Source organism: Scleropages formosus, chromosome 8 (genome assembly GCF_900964775.1).
Source record: "Scleropages formosus chromosome 8, fSclFor1.1, whole genome shotgun sequence".
In the NCBI taxonomy this organism is placed as follows: Eukaryota; Metazoa; Chordata; class Actinopteri; order Osteoglossiformes; family Osteoglossidae; genus Scleropages; species Scleropages formosus.
In genome coordinates this window covers 30,615,870-30,633,489 of record NC_041813.1, presented here as the reverse complement: position 1 = coordinate 30,633,489, position 17,620 = coordinate 30,615,870, and the positions used below count along the sequence as shown (strand labels likewise).

The following is a 17,620-nucleotide window of genomic DNA, read 5'->3' as shown; positions in this document are numbered from 1 at the left end:
AAAGGGTATGACTGAAATACCATCTTAAATGTTGAGGTGGTTCTCAGCCTGGGTCCAGATGGGCTACTTTTTGCACACATTTCTCCAGCTGTTTTTAAATTGCTAATGATGGTGATAGACTAAATTAACTCAGTTAGAATACTAATTTCTTTAAGCCTGGAAACTGCACACACTGCAGCCTACCAAAACTAAGTAAGTGAGAGAGTAAGTGAATGATCAATCAGGACACAAGTGACACTGGACACAATGATTTTACATTCTGATGGGGAAATACCCAGATACATTTTTTTAAATATTTATTTTTATTTATTTGAACGGAAAAAGAAACCACATGACCAAAATTATAAAAGTACAAATAGAATGTGCCAGAGAGGTGACAAAACCAATAAGGTGGCCATAGGACCTCCCCTGAAAATGAAAGAAGGATAAGACTCTGATGATGGAGATGACTGCAAAAATTACATCTGAAAAGTATAGCAATTCAAACCTAAAAGTGAGTTCTATGTCATAACATACCAAACATAGAAAGAGAATTATATTATAAATTTGCATTCGCTGATTTATTTTTTTTAGGATGGCACAGTGCCACAGCAAGTACCCTTCCCAGCCTTGCACCTAGTGTACTTCTGTGATAGGCTCTGGTTTTCTGTGACCCAGCTCAGGACAAGACGTTACAGAAAATGGATGGATAGACTTCTGTTTTTTACCTCATAACCTTTGAGTGATGGGCCCACCAGGATGATGGGTCTCATGGAAGGCACCACATCGTAGGGGGGGACATGCTCCATCTAGACCAGAACAAAAAACAGGACAGTGAGGTGCCAGCCTGCAGATTGAAGAGGTGAAGTCTCTCTAAACATTATGTATAATCCACTTCAATCTCTTTCATTTTACAAACCAGGCTGGGAAATGCAGGCTAGAAGGGCCAGAGAATGCTGAAGGTCTGCCAACTGCTTTGCTTTCCCATTTGTTTGAATACCCCAGTGATCGATTCATGCAGTACACTCAGTCTTTCAATTTCCCCAACAGTCATAGTTAAAAGTGGTGCCAGTGCTGCAGTCATAATTAATACCAAGGGTCTCTGGGGAGAGCAGGGGTTGGGGGGCAGCCGTCCAGCTAGAGGCTTAGATGGTTCCGCGTTAGGCAGGAGTGCTCCATGAGCACTGCTGAATGGAAGGGATGTCTTATGCTGGAAATAAGCATTTAAGCCATAGGGTTCAGAAGCTCAAGTGAGACAAAAGCCCCGTCCAGTGGACACATACCACTACTGTTGTAACAGATGGGGTTGTTAAGTTTTGTCACAAAATCTGTACAGGTTATAAACAAATAATGACTCAGTACAAGTATGAATGCCAGACCCGAAGTGAAATCAACAGATTTTTAGTGATATGTTGTTGGCCCTGGCTTTCGAAAGCAAGCAAAATTCTGTGAAGCATGACATGACCCAACATCATTAAACTATGGAACATATTATCAGCTGGATCTGTGACACAACATAACTCTTGCTGTATCATGTATATGGTGCTGTGCCACTCAAATGGTTTATTGCTCTTTCATTTTCATTACTCCTTCCTCACTGCGAGTGTGTCTCATTTCATCCTCTGTACAGTGAAGCACTGGCACAACTTCCAGAAAGCATGGGAAGCATCTCAAACTGAGTGCTGCAGTGAGAACAATAACATGTACAGATAAATTATTGTAACTTCACAGCACCTGCTTCTCTCATGAAATAAAATGTATTGCAATAAATGTCAGAATAAATGTCATTAAATACCATCTATGTATTTTGATATATTTAATCTATTCCTTTTTTCTTTATGAAAGGAGAATCGGAGTGGATTGCTAGTAAAAGCAAGAGGCTTTATAAAAAGAGACTTGAGAATCAATTCCATAAAGTGTAAACTTACCGACTTCTGTTTCTGCTTTACTGGGCCACCTATTATTCCGCACACACAAGCCCAGCAAGAGAAAAAGACAAAATAAAAACAAAAAACACAAGAACAAAGAGCACGTGTGTTATTGACAGTTTGACACTGCAAATATTGGGAGGAGAAAGCTAGCAGATTCCCATATTAAAAACCTCTTGTGACACAGAAGCACGGAGTGTGGTAGATCATGTGGGCTAAGCCTAAAGTAGGGAGTGTAGCATGTGCCATTTTTTCTCAGTGAAATCAATTTTGTCCATGTATTTACCTTTCCATGTTTTTTTAATTCTCTTTTATACCAGTGCATGTAATGCAATCCAGATCTGATCCAGGAAGATCAAGACCTGTGATTCCCATTTAATTTTTCAGTTTTTTCATCCTTCATCAGTAACTCTGTGCTTCTATGAGCCAAGATGTGTTTATCTGGTCAGTCCTCTCTATGAGGGTTTGCCAACTCATCCTTCCCAATATGGACATACACGAAACATATTGCTGTTACCATAGTGACCACAGACAAAGGGGCCACTGGGATTTGGAATAAGGAACAGTGGGAGGCTCTGGGTTGTGCGGGAAAGTTAGTTAGTGAGCAGTAGGGAAGAATTGCAATGGAGGTTTGGGGGGAAGCAGCAGCCCTGAGCTGCTATCCAGCAGGAGCAGGGTGCCAACATTACCTTCTTAAAAAAGGGGAGGCGGTGGGCGTTGGCCTGAGGGGATGTGACACTGCCCGCACTGGCCCTAGGGGAACGGGGCTCAGTGTTGGGTTCAGGGAGTTCCTCTGCATCCAGCTCCAAGGGGTCAACATCGAAAGCCACTGTGGACATTTCCACAGGAACTGGGGTTGCAGGTAAGGCAAATTGTACAGAAGGGAGCGAGGGAAAAGGGATGGACAGGAGGGGGGGCAGGATATGGGGAGAAATGAAGCAAAGTAGAAGAGCAGGGATGTGAAGAAAGGAAGAAGCAGAAAAAGGAAACAGAAAGCATGTTGATGGAAAACAAGTTCAAGATAATATTGAAAAGAGGCACCATTAGTAGGAGGAAAGACATAAAACAGGAAGAGAGAAAATAAACTGAGGAAAAGGGTAGCAGAACAGATAACAAGAGATATTCAATCAAAGGCCATGAAAGAGCAAAAGCAAGATATAAAAACTGAAAATTATGAAATGTAATTACAGAAAACAACTATAGTCATAATAGGCAAATGAAAGGATTGAAACAAAAAAACAGTGCAGAACATAAAGAGGCAAAGTATAGTACAGTAACTGGTAAAAGATGAAGCAGTAGATGGTTTGTGGTTGGAGGTGTGTGAGGGAGCAGAGGGTGCTGGCACTAAGATGAAGGTTTGCTAGCGCAGGTATAGGACAGAAATGCAATGCAGCAAAGAGTCAGGATTCCTTCAAGCCGGTGAGGAATGTCAGGAGTTCTGAGGTGTATTCATTTAGGGAAAATCTTTGTATTAACACCATTATGAGAACTAACAAGCTACTCAAAGTGCATCTAAATTTTAAATCTGTTCATAGAGGTACTTGATAGTGTTTTTCAAATAAGTAGCTGGAGGGTTACAGCTTTTTATTATGGAATATTTCCTACATACGGAATTAACCATTTGTTTTCACCAAAACTGAGCTGTTTTCCCCAGTCCAAGCAACCCAAAAAACAAATAGACTCCTCTAAGTAAAATACACACACACACACACACACACACACACACACACACACACACACACACACGCACAAACACACGCACAAACACACGCACAAACACACGCACACTGTGTCTGAGACCACATGTCCCGAGAGGGGTCGTGGTGAGCCGGAGCCTAACCCGGCAACACAAGGCACAAGGCTGGAGGGGGAGGGGACACACCCAGGACGGGTTAGTCCAGTCCATCACAAGGCACCCCAAGCAGGCCCCCATCTAACTAACATACGTCATGAAATTTATTACAGAACACATCCATTACATCTCAGAACATGAACCAGGCTGGTACCAGACTGTAAGGCTATTGGGTTCAGAATAGAAAAGGTCATTTTTGTTAAGATGATGTCACACCCAGTCTCCACACTGATTATAAAAAGTGACATAATCTTTTATGCTTCTCATCAAATGTTGTGATGGGAACAAGTGGTTCTAAAAGATAATAAAAAAGATTTAGAGAATGTTCAAAAGATTTACCTGACCTTGTAATACTACATCGACAGAGCAATGAGAGTGCTCCTAACTGTAACTTACTGTCTGCCAGTGATTAATTTCAGTGCTCTGTAATGCCAGCTTTACCTGTACCAGGTGGTGTGGGTCTACGTGTTCCTGTAGCAATGTCACCAAGGCTGGAGCTTCCTCCCGACTTACTGCAATCAACAGACAAGTCTGGTCAAACATGAAGAAGACCTGTCTGACAGGGTCAAGGACAACTTGGTTAAGACAGAAATAAGACAAACAGAGTATCTTGATTTGAGTGGTGAGCTTTTCATTCATGGGAAAAGTTTGAGGTTATGATACATTTTAAGGGTGTGGAGCACAGGGTACCTGGAACTAAGGCGGTTCTGCCTCATCCTCTGCTCCTGCAGCAGCCGGGTGTTCTCCAGCTTAACAGGGCTGGGGATGAAGCCCACTTCGCAGCCCTCCTTTACCAGCCGCCCAATCCACCAATCGTTGTTGTACTTCTGTGGATGACAACAGCCAGAGGATAGAAGAATTTAAGAATTCAAGACGAGAGTTCATCTTTATCACCTATAGGTCTCTTGGACACATGAGATTAGGTGAACACTATATGGAGACTTCTTCTCAAACCTCTTATCTCAGCATTGTCTCAATACAAACATGAGATTAAAGGTAAATTTTGGAAAGGACGATTTATTCTTTTTCTTGCTTTAGAAGAAACAACCATTGCACGACAAAAATGAAAACTCAATTTTTCTTGTAAGACTAAAAACAGAAATAATGTGCAATATATTTTTTGCCTCTGTGCAGACAACTTACAGCTAGTGAGGTAGAATAAAAACAATGAAAAATTACACACATTTTGCTACTGCATTTTCTAAAACGATGCTTATCAGTACTGTCATGCCTTCATACAAAGTGACAGTCTGAGTAACAAAAAAAGGAGCTCATTGATGGCAAGAGGGCCAGACCTGACCTCTTTAATGTGCAGGAAATCTTTGGCCTCAAAGGAAATGGCCATGCCTTGCACTGGGACGTCATCATTGGGACCGGGATTGTAGCCCACGTTAGTTCGCACAGCAAAGGCCACAGGTTTGGTCTAGGATAGAAATATTGAAAAAAGTGTGGGAGATGAAATACATATTCTTAGCACAGCAGGCAGCTGAATAATGTGTTTTCATTGAAATGAAAGGAAGAAAGGAAGTGACTCGACATCAGTAGAAGAAGTTAAATAGCAAAATAATTGTACATACCAGAAGCTGTACCTAGGTCATAATTTTATCTAAGATGGAGCAGAAGAGACAGTAATCTAGTAGACAAGGGGGTAGAGTTAGCGTGCACATCATAGCAAGACACAGCCTGTCACCTTCGCTTTCTCGAGCGTGGCAAGGGCTTGTCTATCAGCCTCCTTCCTCAGGGCCTCCGGGTCCTCCTCCAGGGACACATCTGAGTCCGATGGCCTGCTGGTGTACGAGTCTGCAGAGCCCTGGCAAAGGTCAGGAGAGCAGGAGACACTAATGAAGGTGTCTGCACAGTACTGTCCACAGGTATTAGTCACTGTTTGAGTACAATGAGAAAAGGAAAGCACAGATAATGATGAGAGAGATGTGACATTTCTCGTAATAAAAGTTCAAACATCTAATGAATGTATGTTTCTCTAAGTATGTATGCATGTGTGTTCAGCTGTTCTCATCCAATACTGAATGACAGACAGATGGAAACAGCCGTACCCCCACTGCTGCTTAGTTACTGTGGGTTACAGAAAGAAAATACATACATTAATTTAATTTCTTTAGTCTTTTAGAATCAAGGTTTGGGGACCTGTCAGCCAGTGAGGGTAAACAGGGTGACCACGCTAGCTCGCAGAAGTCTCTAGGGCTGCTGTTTCATGTTTTCTTGAGCGCCACCCTATTGGGCTTCTGGGATCGGACCAGATGGCATTTGGCACTCTCCCTGACATGAGAGAATTTCTTTAATAAGAACCACTGGATGCAAAGCACAACAGAGTAATGAGATCGGGGAAATGAGGCATCCGGCCTGTATTGCACACCAGCAATGTTTAGACAGCTCCCAGTGGCCTGCAGTTACAGAGTTATGGCTGGGAGAGGCCCTGCCAGTGTGCTGGAAAAGCTCAGGGGAGGAAATGGGAAGATAGACAGCACAGGGAGTGCAGTGTTGAGTATGTTGGTGCTCAGTGAGTCTACTATGCTCATAATACTTCTTTCAGAGGATTTACACTCAACTCCACATCCTCGGATACAAAAAAACATCAAACTCTATTGCATTAATTGTCTCCAAACCTTTTAAGATTATGAACACAGTGTAACAGGGGGAATTCTATAGTATAGTTTGGAAAAACACGTTTTTCTCTACTTACCCAGCTAACCTAGGAAGAAACATGCCTTGTTTGCACTGTCTGTTCTGGGATTATTCTTCTCCTTTGACACAATATTCTTCAAACTCATAACTTTTTGTTGTAGGGATTATAACTTGGAAATAACAAAAGAAAAATAAGAGTATGCCTAAGAGTACAAAGAGTTCAAATGGCTGGTGATCCTATGCATGCTTCACAATAAAAGTTTCAACAGGAGGTTGGATGTGAAAGGTCAAAGCAAGCCTTCAACTCCACTTGCACCAAATGGAGACTGGCCTGACCATGAGGCACTCAGACTAAAAATATAACACTGATGATTGACAACAGTAAAACACTGCAGTGTAATAGTTTAATTTAGCAACTGTAGCTGGAGTGAGACACATAAAACTTTTGTACAGATTTTACTTGCTTGGTAATGCCAAATAAAAAACAAGACTTCATTAATGTGACATACAATCTGAAATTAAAAAACACAGCAGGTAGCATAGTGGCAAGAGCCTACTTTGGACTCGGAGGTCCCAAGTTTCAATTCCACGTTCTGGTGTAACACATTGGAGAGAAGTACTTCATTTAATTTCCAAGTCAATGTAAGTTGCTTTGAAAAAAGTGTAATCTAATTGAATAAATATAATGTAAAGTATAGGTGATCTCCTTACTGACAGACACACCCAGGTCTGCTCTGGTCCATCACCTGTCACTTCATAGACAGCAGAGCTCTCCATAAAACTTGTTAATTTGAGATGAAAATGACAGTATCGCCAACCACTTACCAGCTCCGAGTCATCTAACCCATACAGGTACATCCCGACATGGAGGGCAGGTGGAATAATGAAAAGAAAAAACACAAGTGCTTTTTCAAAGCACAACAGATCCAGCACTTAATGGATGCAAAAGTACAAGAAATAAGCGAGGGGAGTAAGCCTCTTTGAGTTGCTCACTCTCAAGCAGGGCTGAAGTGTGGAGCAAACAACTGGCTGCTCAAGGAAAGAACCAGACCCACAACGGTGACGGATGAAGGATGGCAATAATGTAGCTGATCTGTGGATGCTCCATCTGGGACTCGCTGATTGAGTGTGAAGATGGCAGTAAAGAGGCAAACTGGGAAGGGGCCAAGCTGGCTGAGAGCTCTCGCCCCCCCCCCTCTCTCTCTCTCTCTCTAACACACAAGCACACACACACACTCATACTGTGTCAATGGGCTCTGCCTCTAATTTAGCTGCTTGCTTCATTTCACAGCTCCTGTTGAAAATAGCTCCCCAACCAGCTGACTGCAGCCCACCACTCCCATTGGCTAGCTCAAGAAAGCACTTAGCAGTGTCATAGTAACCATCACAGCTGCTCACTACAGCAAGAGAAAGAGAGAGTGAGAAAGAAGGAGAGGAGGAGGGGAGAGCAAGTGCATGTGGTGAGATGGTGTTGTTCTGTGAAGGATGAGAGACAAAGTCAGAATTGCACTGAAGCGTGGAGGAGGCAGTTAGGGCAGAATAGTTAACGTAGATCCCTATTGCTGTTTTACCTCCGAGACCCATTGTTTCCTTCTAGTTCAGCTCATACCTTGTGTTTTTCACCCCTGAAATGCTTAGCTGTTATAAGAGGGGTTTAAGAGTTTCATGTTGATTTGATTTCACCTAGTTAAATGTCCTAAGATGTATAGGTTTCTGTCCGTGTCCTGCAGCTTCAAACAGAACAGTTGCATAACCTGAGACAACTTCATGTTCATGCAGTGAAACTTGGATGAAGGAACCTGGAGATGTTTATCTGCTTTTAATGAAGTCTGCATGGTCCAGAACAGAATCATTAAGATTGTGGGTGTTTTATGTAAGAATATATAAAGAGGTCTGCAGCTATCTATAGGTGAAATAAGCAAATGCAAAATAAGTCTTTGTCTTCAGTATTCCAATACAAGGATGTTTTCTCCCCCAAGAACTCATTATGCTTCCACTGTACTGTGAGATATCACTTTAAATATATTTTGCTTATTTTTAGGAAAATTTAGAAATTTCTCTGTTATATACATACACCTCTGTTAGGCAGAACAATTTAATGTGGCAGCCCATGCCCACTGATCTTTACACTCTATGAGGTGATAGCTATTTTTCACACTATGGGTCATGTCACATCAGACAGGAGTGCTCACACTGTATCTCACACTTCAGGCTGCCAGAGATAGATTGACTGGTAGGTCGACTGGAGGAGTTCTGACAACATCAAGCTTGCAACAGAACAATGTTCAACCACTGGGAAAGTCCACAGGCGGCAGCTGAAAGAATAACTCAAAACTGAGCTTTAGTTTTGAGTTACAGGCTCAGGCCGTTCCTTACAACGAGAGCCAACTGAACTGAATGTATTGTGTTTTTGTGTCTCAGATTTTTTCAAAATACCTAAATGCCCTCATATTGTGTTCAAATACTTTATTACATTGCAGAAGGTAGTGTGGTAGTTAGAGCAGCTGCCTTGCACTCAAATTTCTCAGGTTTAAATCTCTGATTCCACTGTAGTACCCTTACCCCCTGTATAAATGGGTGATGTTAGAAGGGCTTTTTGAGAAAATCATCAGCTGAACAAATAAATTAACGTTACTGAACAGATTTTGTTCTGCATATCTGTTTCTGTAAAAAAAATGGAATGTAATACAAATATATTAGGGCAGCAGGTAGTGTATAGCTTAAACAAAAAGATTTGTGACCCAAAGTTTACTTGTTCCATATGTATCCTCTGAATTGCTTGAATAAGAACATTCCAGCCGTATACATCAGTAAATCATTACACAAGGTAAGTCTTTATGGATTGAAATGCTAACATAAAGCAGTAGTAAAGCAAATATAAACTTTCATAGTGTCCAGCAAAGCTACAGCAGCAAACGTGATGGTTCATGTCTTTCTTACAGTGACTGTAGCTTGACTGTGTTTACACCTGTTCTGTTTCCATGTGGAACAAAAGGACAGAGATAAAGACATAAAGGCCTCCAGATAGTGAAAACTATGATGCTGTCACTCTAAAGTGTTGTTGTCACTCCGGAGTGATGTCAGTTTCTAACTGAACTAAAGAGAAAAACAGCTGAACTGTACCTTGTTGCTGGTCCACCCACCCAACAACCCAGCTCTCTGAGGCCATCAGTGAACACAGAACATGAAATATTCTGTATCTCAGAGCCCACTTGCATAATGAATTCATGTCTGTCCAGGAATTGATATAGCCACAAAGAGACTACACTCTTAAGATATTTTGGATCCATCCATCCATACAGTTTCAATAACTGCTTATCCTGAGCACAGTCACAGTGCATTTTGGATATATCAAGCTGCTAAATAATTCCATGATTTTTTTGCCTTGCGTGATAACACTATAATAATGCTCTATTCCCTCGGTGTCATAAATTCATACAGCTCCTTGAAAGACCTTAAGTCACAAACTGTAATCACATTATATACTTCAATCATTCTTCCCACCTATATCTTCCCTGAATTCTTGCTCCTTTGCTCTCTATCATTAACCACTTGTCCGGGTAGTGGTGATCTGGAGTCTACCCAAGATGCATAGGGCACTAGGCTTGTCAGTCCGTTGCAGGACATACCCTGTACATCTTTCAAACACACTTGCCACACATGTAATAGGTTCCCGAATAATGAAAGGTGGCTACTATGACTTACAAAAATCTATAGTTTTTTCATGTAGCCTGCTTATTATTCAGTACAATGGCATTTTTGTCTGATATGCAGGGTGGAAAAAGACTTGACATAAGAATATCTTTTCCCTTTCTACTTCACCCAGATACAGGTTTTTAAAATATCAATACAGTTCCAGTGCAACGGAGCTGCTGTGCAACTTTCAATCTACCTTGCACACTGGAACAAAACGGTAGAATTAAGGAAACAGTCATAAAAAGGCTGGGCAATTAGAAAATTAGTAAAAGAAAGCCAGTTTCCTGTATGGCTTAATTCAAACTGTTTTTTTAGGGAAGCTCAGTTTAAAATGAATAAAAACCAGATAATACACGTGCTACGCTCCACAGCTGCTGCAGAAAAGAAGCCTTTGCGTAGCATGGTTTTAATTAAAAAAGAGGAACTTGGAGCACTCAGTAGTGAAGCATATCTTTAGTATGGTATTTACAGAATTTACAATACAAGCTGTCCAGGAATTGGTTAGAATAACAGCTTTCCTAAAAGCACAACAACACACTTCTTTCCCTCACTGTTAGCATGGAGTTTCTTTGAGGAACCCTCTATAGTTGTTTCTTCAACTGGTGTTCAACCTACATTTAAATTATCACAAACATCTGTGAGCTAAATTATACACGTCTCTCTGTCCAGGTTGTATCCTTGTCTCAAATCTTTTGCTTCCTGGACAGGCCCTGCATTACACAAGTGGTTACTGATATGGATGAATGAAAATAAGAAGACAAACTAGAAATAATTTTTGTTACAAATACTAAAAGGGGGCGTGGTGGTGCAGCAGGTTCAAGCTCTGCTTGAGGTGCCCTCCGACGAATTGGCGTCCTGTCCTGGGTGTGTTCCCTCCCCCCTTTGGCCTTACGCCCTGTGTTGCTGGGTAAGGTTCCGGTTTGTCGCAACCCTGCTTGGGACAAGTGGTTGTTGACAATGGATGGCTGGCTGGATAAACACTAAAATTGAAATTTTGGTGTCGTTGTTGTGCATAAATATGATGTTTGCATGGCGCAGTCAACAAGTTGTAAAACTTGGTGCTGTGGTTGCAAGGTATTGGCGTTTATGGCAAAGCAGCACTGTACAGTAAGGTAGCAGGTAGCACAGTGGTTAGAGCTGCCACCTTGCATTTAAAGGACCCAGGTATGAATCCCACCTCTTTCTGTAGTATTCTTTTGCAAGGGGTATCATTGTAGACCGTATTCATTATATGTCGCTTTGGAAAAAAGTGTCTGCTAAATGTAAATGTAAAAATTTGGCAAATTCAAAACTAGGTAAGCAAGTTGTTGCAAGTAGTTAAACACTGTAAGTCACTTTGAAAAAATGTAATCCAGGCCTGCCTTCTATTTACACAATGTGTTTTGAAAAATTAGAAAAAATCAAACACACACTGAACCTAACTGTCTTGGAAATAATTCTCTTGTACATCACAGCTTATTTAATGTGCTTTTTTCAGTTATGGCCATATTCACTTTTAATTTGTGCATTTAATTAAAGTCTTCTATGTCTAACAGTAGAGAACAAACTTTTCATGTTATTCTTGCCTGGAAACACACACACACGCACACACACACACAAGCATGCACAAATATTCACAAAAATGTTTGCCTAAACAAGCAGACATTTATGATGTACTCCTCCACTTTTCTGAGACAACCACATACCTCCAGGTATGGAAACATAAAAGATGTTCAATGTGCTGTGACAGCAAGTGGGTGAAGGAAGATGATGCTTCTTTTGTCAGTGGAGGCTATGACAACAGCGTCTGCTACACATTAGTAACCTTAATATACAATAATGTAAAATAAATGCATTATGCTGTCAGAAAATGTACTGATGCCCTAGTGCTGTCAGCAAATGTGCCACAGTTGCCCAAACACCACAAGAAACATTTGTGAGACACCCTGAATATGTTTTGGAATATTCCACAGAATAAATAAATAAAAAATTATCTCTACAAAAGCACAGTGGAAGCCCCCAGTGTTTTCCATTATTTCACATTTCTAAACACCATTTGCAACTCAGCTGCTGCTTCATCTATACATTGTGCCTTGGGGCACAGTGTACGTAAAAGCTAAACATGTTAGTAGTGGAAATTAGTGGTTGCCTTGGCTTATCGGAAATAACAGAGAGGCTGTGTTATGTTTTGAAGAGGCTGTTATATGATCAACAGAATAATTATCTTCCCTTGCTGTGCCTTTTGGTGCAATGACAGACAGTCATTGTCTGTCACTGGACTGTGTCTGCCCATGGAGAAAGTTTAAAGCAAACTGTGACACCACGTTGCTCCCTTATCATGGGACTATCATGAAATCACATTGTGGCAGCCAAGCTCCATGTAGGGAGAATGTGGGTATGCTTAGGATGTGGCCATGCTGTTCAATAACGTGCCTTAAAAATGTGTTGCTGTTTTTCAGCAGGGAGTATCAGTGAGCATTGGGGAGAAGGTTGGTTTGACAGTCTTCATCACCTTCATCACCCCCCTTATGCACAATGCTTTCACAGCCCATCCCATCACAGTTTCCACCCGTTAACCTTCAGAGGCATATGAGAAGGTAGAGAGAACCACAAAACCTGATTGGCTGTTTGGGGCGTGTGAGTCTGAGCAAGGAAGACGAATGTCATCAGACCGTAATAATGGCCCTGATTTAACTCTACCACAACTCCTACCTCATTATTTTTCAAGATATGTTCACCTCTAAGAATCCCATCATGTTAAGTGTGGATCAGATAGTGGTCCATTTGTTTGGCTGACAGAGGCATTTCCAGCACACAAAAAACTACACACAGCCAGAGCTTTATTCCAATAAAGCAAGCCGGAGCCTAACCTGGCAATGCAGGGCACAAGGCCGGAGGGGGAGGGGACACATCCAGGACGGGACGCCAGTCCGTCGCAAGGCACCCCAAGCAGGACTCGATCCCCAGACCCACCAGAGAGCAGGCACAGGCCAAACCTGCTACGCCACTGCGCCCCCCCACAAAAAACTAGTGCTCATGAAGATGAAATTCCTCATAAAGTTTACCTCTACTCAAGGCATGTACTTATACTGTACCTGTGAGTTTTAAGAAGAAAATAAGAAATACGGACACAGGGTGTTTGCAACTCTGTATAGACTGTATAGCTGTATCTCCACAGTTTCCAGCGAAACAGCAACCTGAAGCTGAGGGGTTTTAAACAAATGAAAGCATAGTAAATAATGGCACAGTATGTAACTGAATTATCAAGGCATGTGGATGACACACTAAGGGGGAAAAATTAAGTGGAAATGGTAGGATCCCTTGGAGAATGATGGCGTGAGTCAGTGTGGTATGTGTCGGGTAGAGAGGCCTGTTAGGAACTCCACCGTTTCAGCAGAAGTCAGGAAGCAGACAGCACTGAGTAAAAGCACCCCGTCTTGTGTCAGAGCTCCCCCAAAATCCCCTTGATCAATGACTCCCCCAGTGGACTGGTCACTGTGGATGCCTCCTTTCAGAACTATAAATATGTAACTGTATAAGACTGATCCATTAAAAAAAGCATGATTACTGCTTACACCATTATCCTGAACTGTATAATTTTACCCAGCTAGGAATTGCAATCATATCACAATCAGTAACAATAACCATAACAACTGTGAAGAGCATCTGCATAGTAACAAGATATTATTATAGTGACTGCCCGAAAACACAAAGCAAAACTAACTCTATAAAGTACCTCTATCTATAAACTACAGCCAAAATTGCAGCGGAAGGATTCAAACACCTGACTTGATATCTAACCAAGAGAAAAAACAGCACCGTGAATGAGATTTTCCTTGCTGACAATCCTTTGCTAGTGGCAAACAAAGGGGACCCGAGTGGGGACACGCAGAAGAGCGGCCTGCAGGGCTGGCTTGGGCAGAGGAACCTGTGGTAAATAGAGCACGGGAAGCCAAAGAGACTAGGAGATCTAATTAAAAACCCAGCATGTCTGGCAGCTGCAACAAAGCTCAAAATGGAACCATGGTTGAAACAGGTGGATTGAAGAAGTAAAAAGAGGGAGAGAAACAGGGAGAAAGCGATAGTGTGAGTGAAAACAGGATATGAAAGAGAAATAAGAAAGAGTCGGTCCAATGTTTCCAATAAAGCAGTTTGCATTTGTTGGTTACCTGGCAAACACAGTCTTCTAGTGCACAAATGAGCTCTGTTTCCACACCCCAAGTGAAACACATGAAGTGTCATGTCAAAGTTCACTCCAGCATGCGGTAAATGACAGGACTCCAAGTAGCCTGACTTACCAAAAGTGGCCGGTGGATCCGCTCGGTCATCTCCATTCCTTGCTTGCCACACTTGCCAGGGGACGGCAAAACTGGGGGTAGGTGGGTGGAGGGAGGCACTGCAGGTCCAGAGATGGGTGTGCGCACCAGACAGCGATTGTGAGAGTATGTGTCACTGCGTATGTGTGTGTCTGAAAGGAAAGTGTTGTGTGTCAAGATGTATGAAAATGAGTTGAGCGTTCCCCTATCCCTCGCAGTCCCTTTCACACCCCCCCACAACTAAGAACCTGGGGCTAGGGTGGAAGAAGAACGAGTGAGGGGTGAGAGAGAGGGGTCAGGTTGCAGGACTTGTACTACACTGACAAACTGTGGAAGTATATTTAGCCCTGGCAGGGCAGAAACAGGACCTGAATGGAATCAGTCCCAGAAGGAGGCTCGGTATGTAGCCTTCAGGCATTCAATGTAGCCCCTGATGTGGGAGTGGTGGCTGGAGGCAGAAGTGAGGGAAAACCCCTCCAACCTTTCCTGCCAGTCAGAAATCTGTCACAATACAAGGGCTCCTTCTGCAGTGCCATGAGCGCCAAATTCTGTGTCTGGTAAGGGCTGAGGCATTGACGTTTTTACATCGGTTTTTACTACACATTGCCTGCTCTGTATAACCTCTCCAACACTAGATTACAGCTAGCAAGAAGGCCAGAGTCAGACGGAGGGAGTCAAACTATCAGCAAAAACATCTTCCTGCTGAATATTAAGAGGTCAAAGCAATGTCAAGCAACAGTTTGAACTTACTGAGGATCACCGCTTGGCATACAACTGTGATGGGAGATGTTATACAGAATGAGACTGCTAAAGAATGATGAAGAATAGGGCAAGAGGCAAAAGGAAGGTGAAGCAGTTACATAAAACCAAAACTGTCAAAAGCAGCAAAGAATTTTAGAGTCAGTTAAACATGCTCAGGCATCCAGTGACTTTTAATGTTTTGATTCAAAGGAGAAGGAAAACAACACTAAAAACACATTTGCCATTTCAGCTGTCATCAGAAAGGATTTCTAAGCCTTTCAGTTTTCTCTTATTCAGTTGGTGGGGTTTTATTTGAAACTCTCATGATGCATTGTCCATCCATCGTCCATCATCAACAACCGATTGTCCCGAGCGGGGTCGCGGCAAGCCGGAGCCTTACTCGGCAACGCAGGGCCCAGGGCCGAAAAGGGAGGGAACGCACCCAGGACAGAATGCCAGTCCGTCACAAGGCACTCCAAGCAGGGCTCAAACCACAGACGCGCCACACAGCAGGCACCAGCTGAACCTGCCATGCCATCATGCCCCCTACGATGTGTTGTCTCTGCGCTAAGTTGTAACACTACTCTTTAAACAGAATGCACACATTAGAAAGAAAATTCACCTCTGTATGAGTTTTGTGCTGATTCTGGGGTTTCTCAAACATTTCTCAATTCAATGAAAGTCAACTTTTAAATTACACAATTAAAAAGGCTTAATTGGCTACAAAATCATTAAAAGATACTTCAAGTACAAAGAAAAGCATGCATCTAATGTATTTACATAAAATATGGTATGATGATGGACGTGCCATCTAGCTGACCCCAACTCATAGCGACATGAATGTGTGGTTTACAAGGCAAGGGAGGATTGGAAGTGGTTTGTCAGCACCTCCTTCCACTGGAGAACCACCCACCCTGAGCTGGAATCAAACCCCAACCCGACCAAGTACCCTAGAAGCTACAAAATGGTATAAAAGATAAATAAATTCCACTTTCCCAATAGTCTTTGCGATAAGAAAATGTCAGAGGAAAGGCTTTGGCTCTGACTCTGCCACTAGAGGGCACTACCCATTGTGGTAACAGCTCCCGGAGTAGGTAAAAATTCCATCTACTCAAATGTTCTATTTCTGCTTAAAGCGCGAGTGATTCATCAGTGCGAGAAGTCATTTTATCATCTTCCCCAGAACAAAAAAATGTCAGAAATTGTCACAATATGCCTGGCAAAAGCAGGGAAAACTTTCACACTGGTTGTTCTGCTACTTCAGACAGGTAGACCTCCAACCTTTTGTACAACATGAAACCCACAGCCTTTCATAAGCTACTTTTATTCACAATCAGCTTGACACACCGTCCTTTGAAAACAAAAACCATCAATAACCAGCTGCCACCAGAAAGTAGAATCAGTGATTCATCCCGGAAAACCCTGACTCGGTTTCTCCAAATCGACACGTAAACAAACAAAATGGTCAAAGCAGAGGTCACCAAATTCACTCAGTTTTGCAGAACCAGCATGCATAGGTTCCGCCGTCTTTTGTGTGCAACAGGTGTACTGTCTCTGTCGTGCAGTTCAGCGTTTCTTCTCCATGAATACTGCAAACTATAACAAAGGCAGCGTAAATACCAACATCTGCATTTGTCTTAATAGCAGCTATTCCTGTGAACTTACCCCAGAACATAAAGCCACACCTGTTCGCCTGTTCTTAGTACAGCCTACATGAGACTCAGTGGTTTGGTCACCATGGAAACAAGATCAGCATTCTAGTATTACTGTTGGCTGAGTCTGTACATGTGTATGTAAATCTGCATGCTTATGTGTGCAACAGGCTTATTGATTGTTTGTTTATGTCTGTATTTGACTATGTGTAAAACTGGCAAACACCACTGACAGTCATAATTGAATCAAATAACAGTATCCTGAAAAGCGTAAATAAGGCACTTCAAATGTATTCTGTAAATGTGTGAATAAGGCATTTTTCTGGACACATTTGTTACGAGCACATGCTTTCCCTCCATCAATTCTGCTTGCCTCTCTACTGACAGCCTCAGCCCACCAGCCAAGCCTGCCAGTTATGCCCACCAGCCGCATAAGCCTGTCAGCTGAAATCGAGACCAGCATGGTGACAAATAAGGCAGCGGAAATATTGGTTGTCAGGACGATCACAGACAGTGGAACAAGGCTATTGGAGGCCACGAGCAGACCCTCATTAGGATCAAACACCAGCCCTGGTGCCCCCCCTACCGAAGCTGAACTAGGAGGCATATCCCCACCCGCAGGCTGATCAAAGTGTCCGATTAATTAGGGGACGGGAGGGAGGCAAGCAGCAAAGCTGACCTTTACAGTCTGCAGGAGAGTTTACTCCCTGTATGCTCAAGACTGGAGGGGACATTTCAGCATGACGCCCACACAGTTAGGGGTAAATGTCATCCAGCAGGGGCAAGCTGTTTTTTGCTTCCAAGATTGGAAGGAGGAAGCGTTTTACTCCTGTA

At 42.5% G+C, this 17,620-nt stretch overlaps 1 protein-coding gene across 3 annotated transcripts in view; it reads right to left on the bottom strand.

Moving 5' to 3' along the window:
• Positions 1-17,620, bottom strand: part of LOC108941755 (voltage-dependent L-type calcium channel subunit beta-1-like) — a 42,083-nt gene that overhangs the window by 12,794 nt on the left and 11,669 nt on the right. For 2 of the 3 annotated variants that reach the window (XM_018764568.2, XM_018764569.2), the window contains exons 3-8: positions 5,450-5,569; positions 5,060-5,182; positions 4,450-4,586; positions 4,201-4,271; positions 1,908-1,936; positions 708-788 (exon numbers count right to left, since the gene is read on the bottom strand). In XM_018764568.2, the coding sequence (XP_018620084.1) occupies positions 708-788; positions 1,908-1,936; positions 4,201-4,271; positions 4,450-4,586; positions 5,060-5,182; positions 5,450-5,569 (561 nt within the window). Of the gene's footprint in view, positions 1-707; positions 789-1,907; positions 1,937-2,596; positions 2,758-4,200; positions 4,272-4,449; positions 4,587-5,059; positions 5,183-5,449; positions 5,570-17,620 lie in introns of all 3 variants that reach the window. The other variant, XM_018764567.2, reaches the window with a different exon arrangement.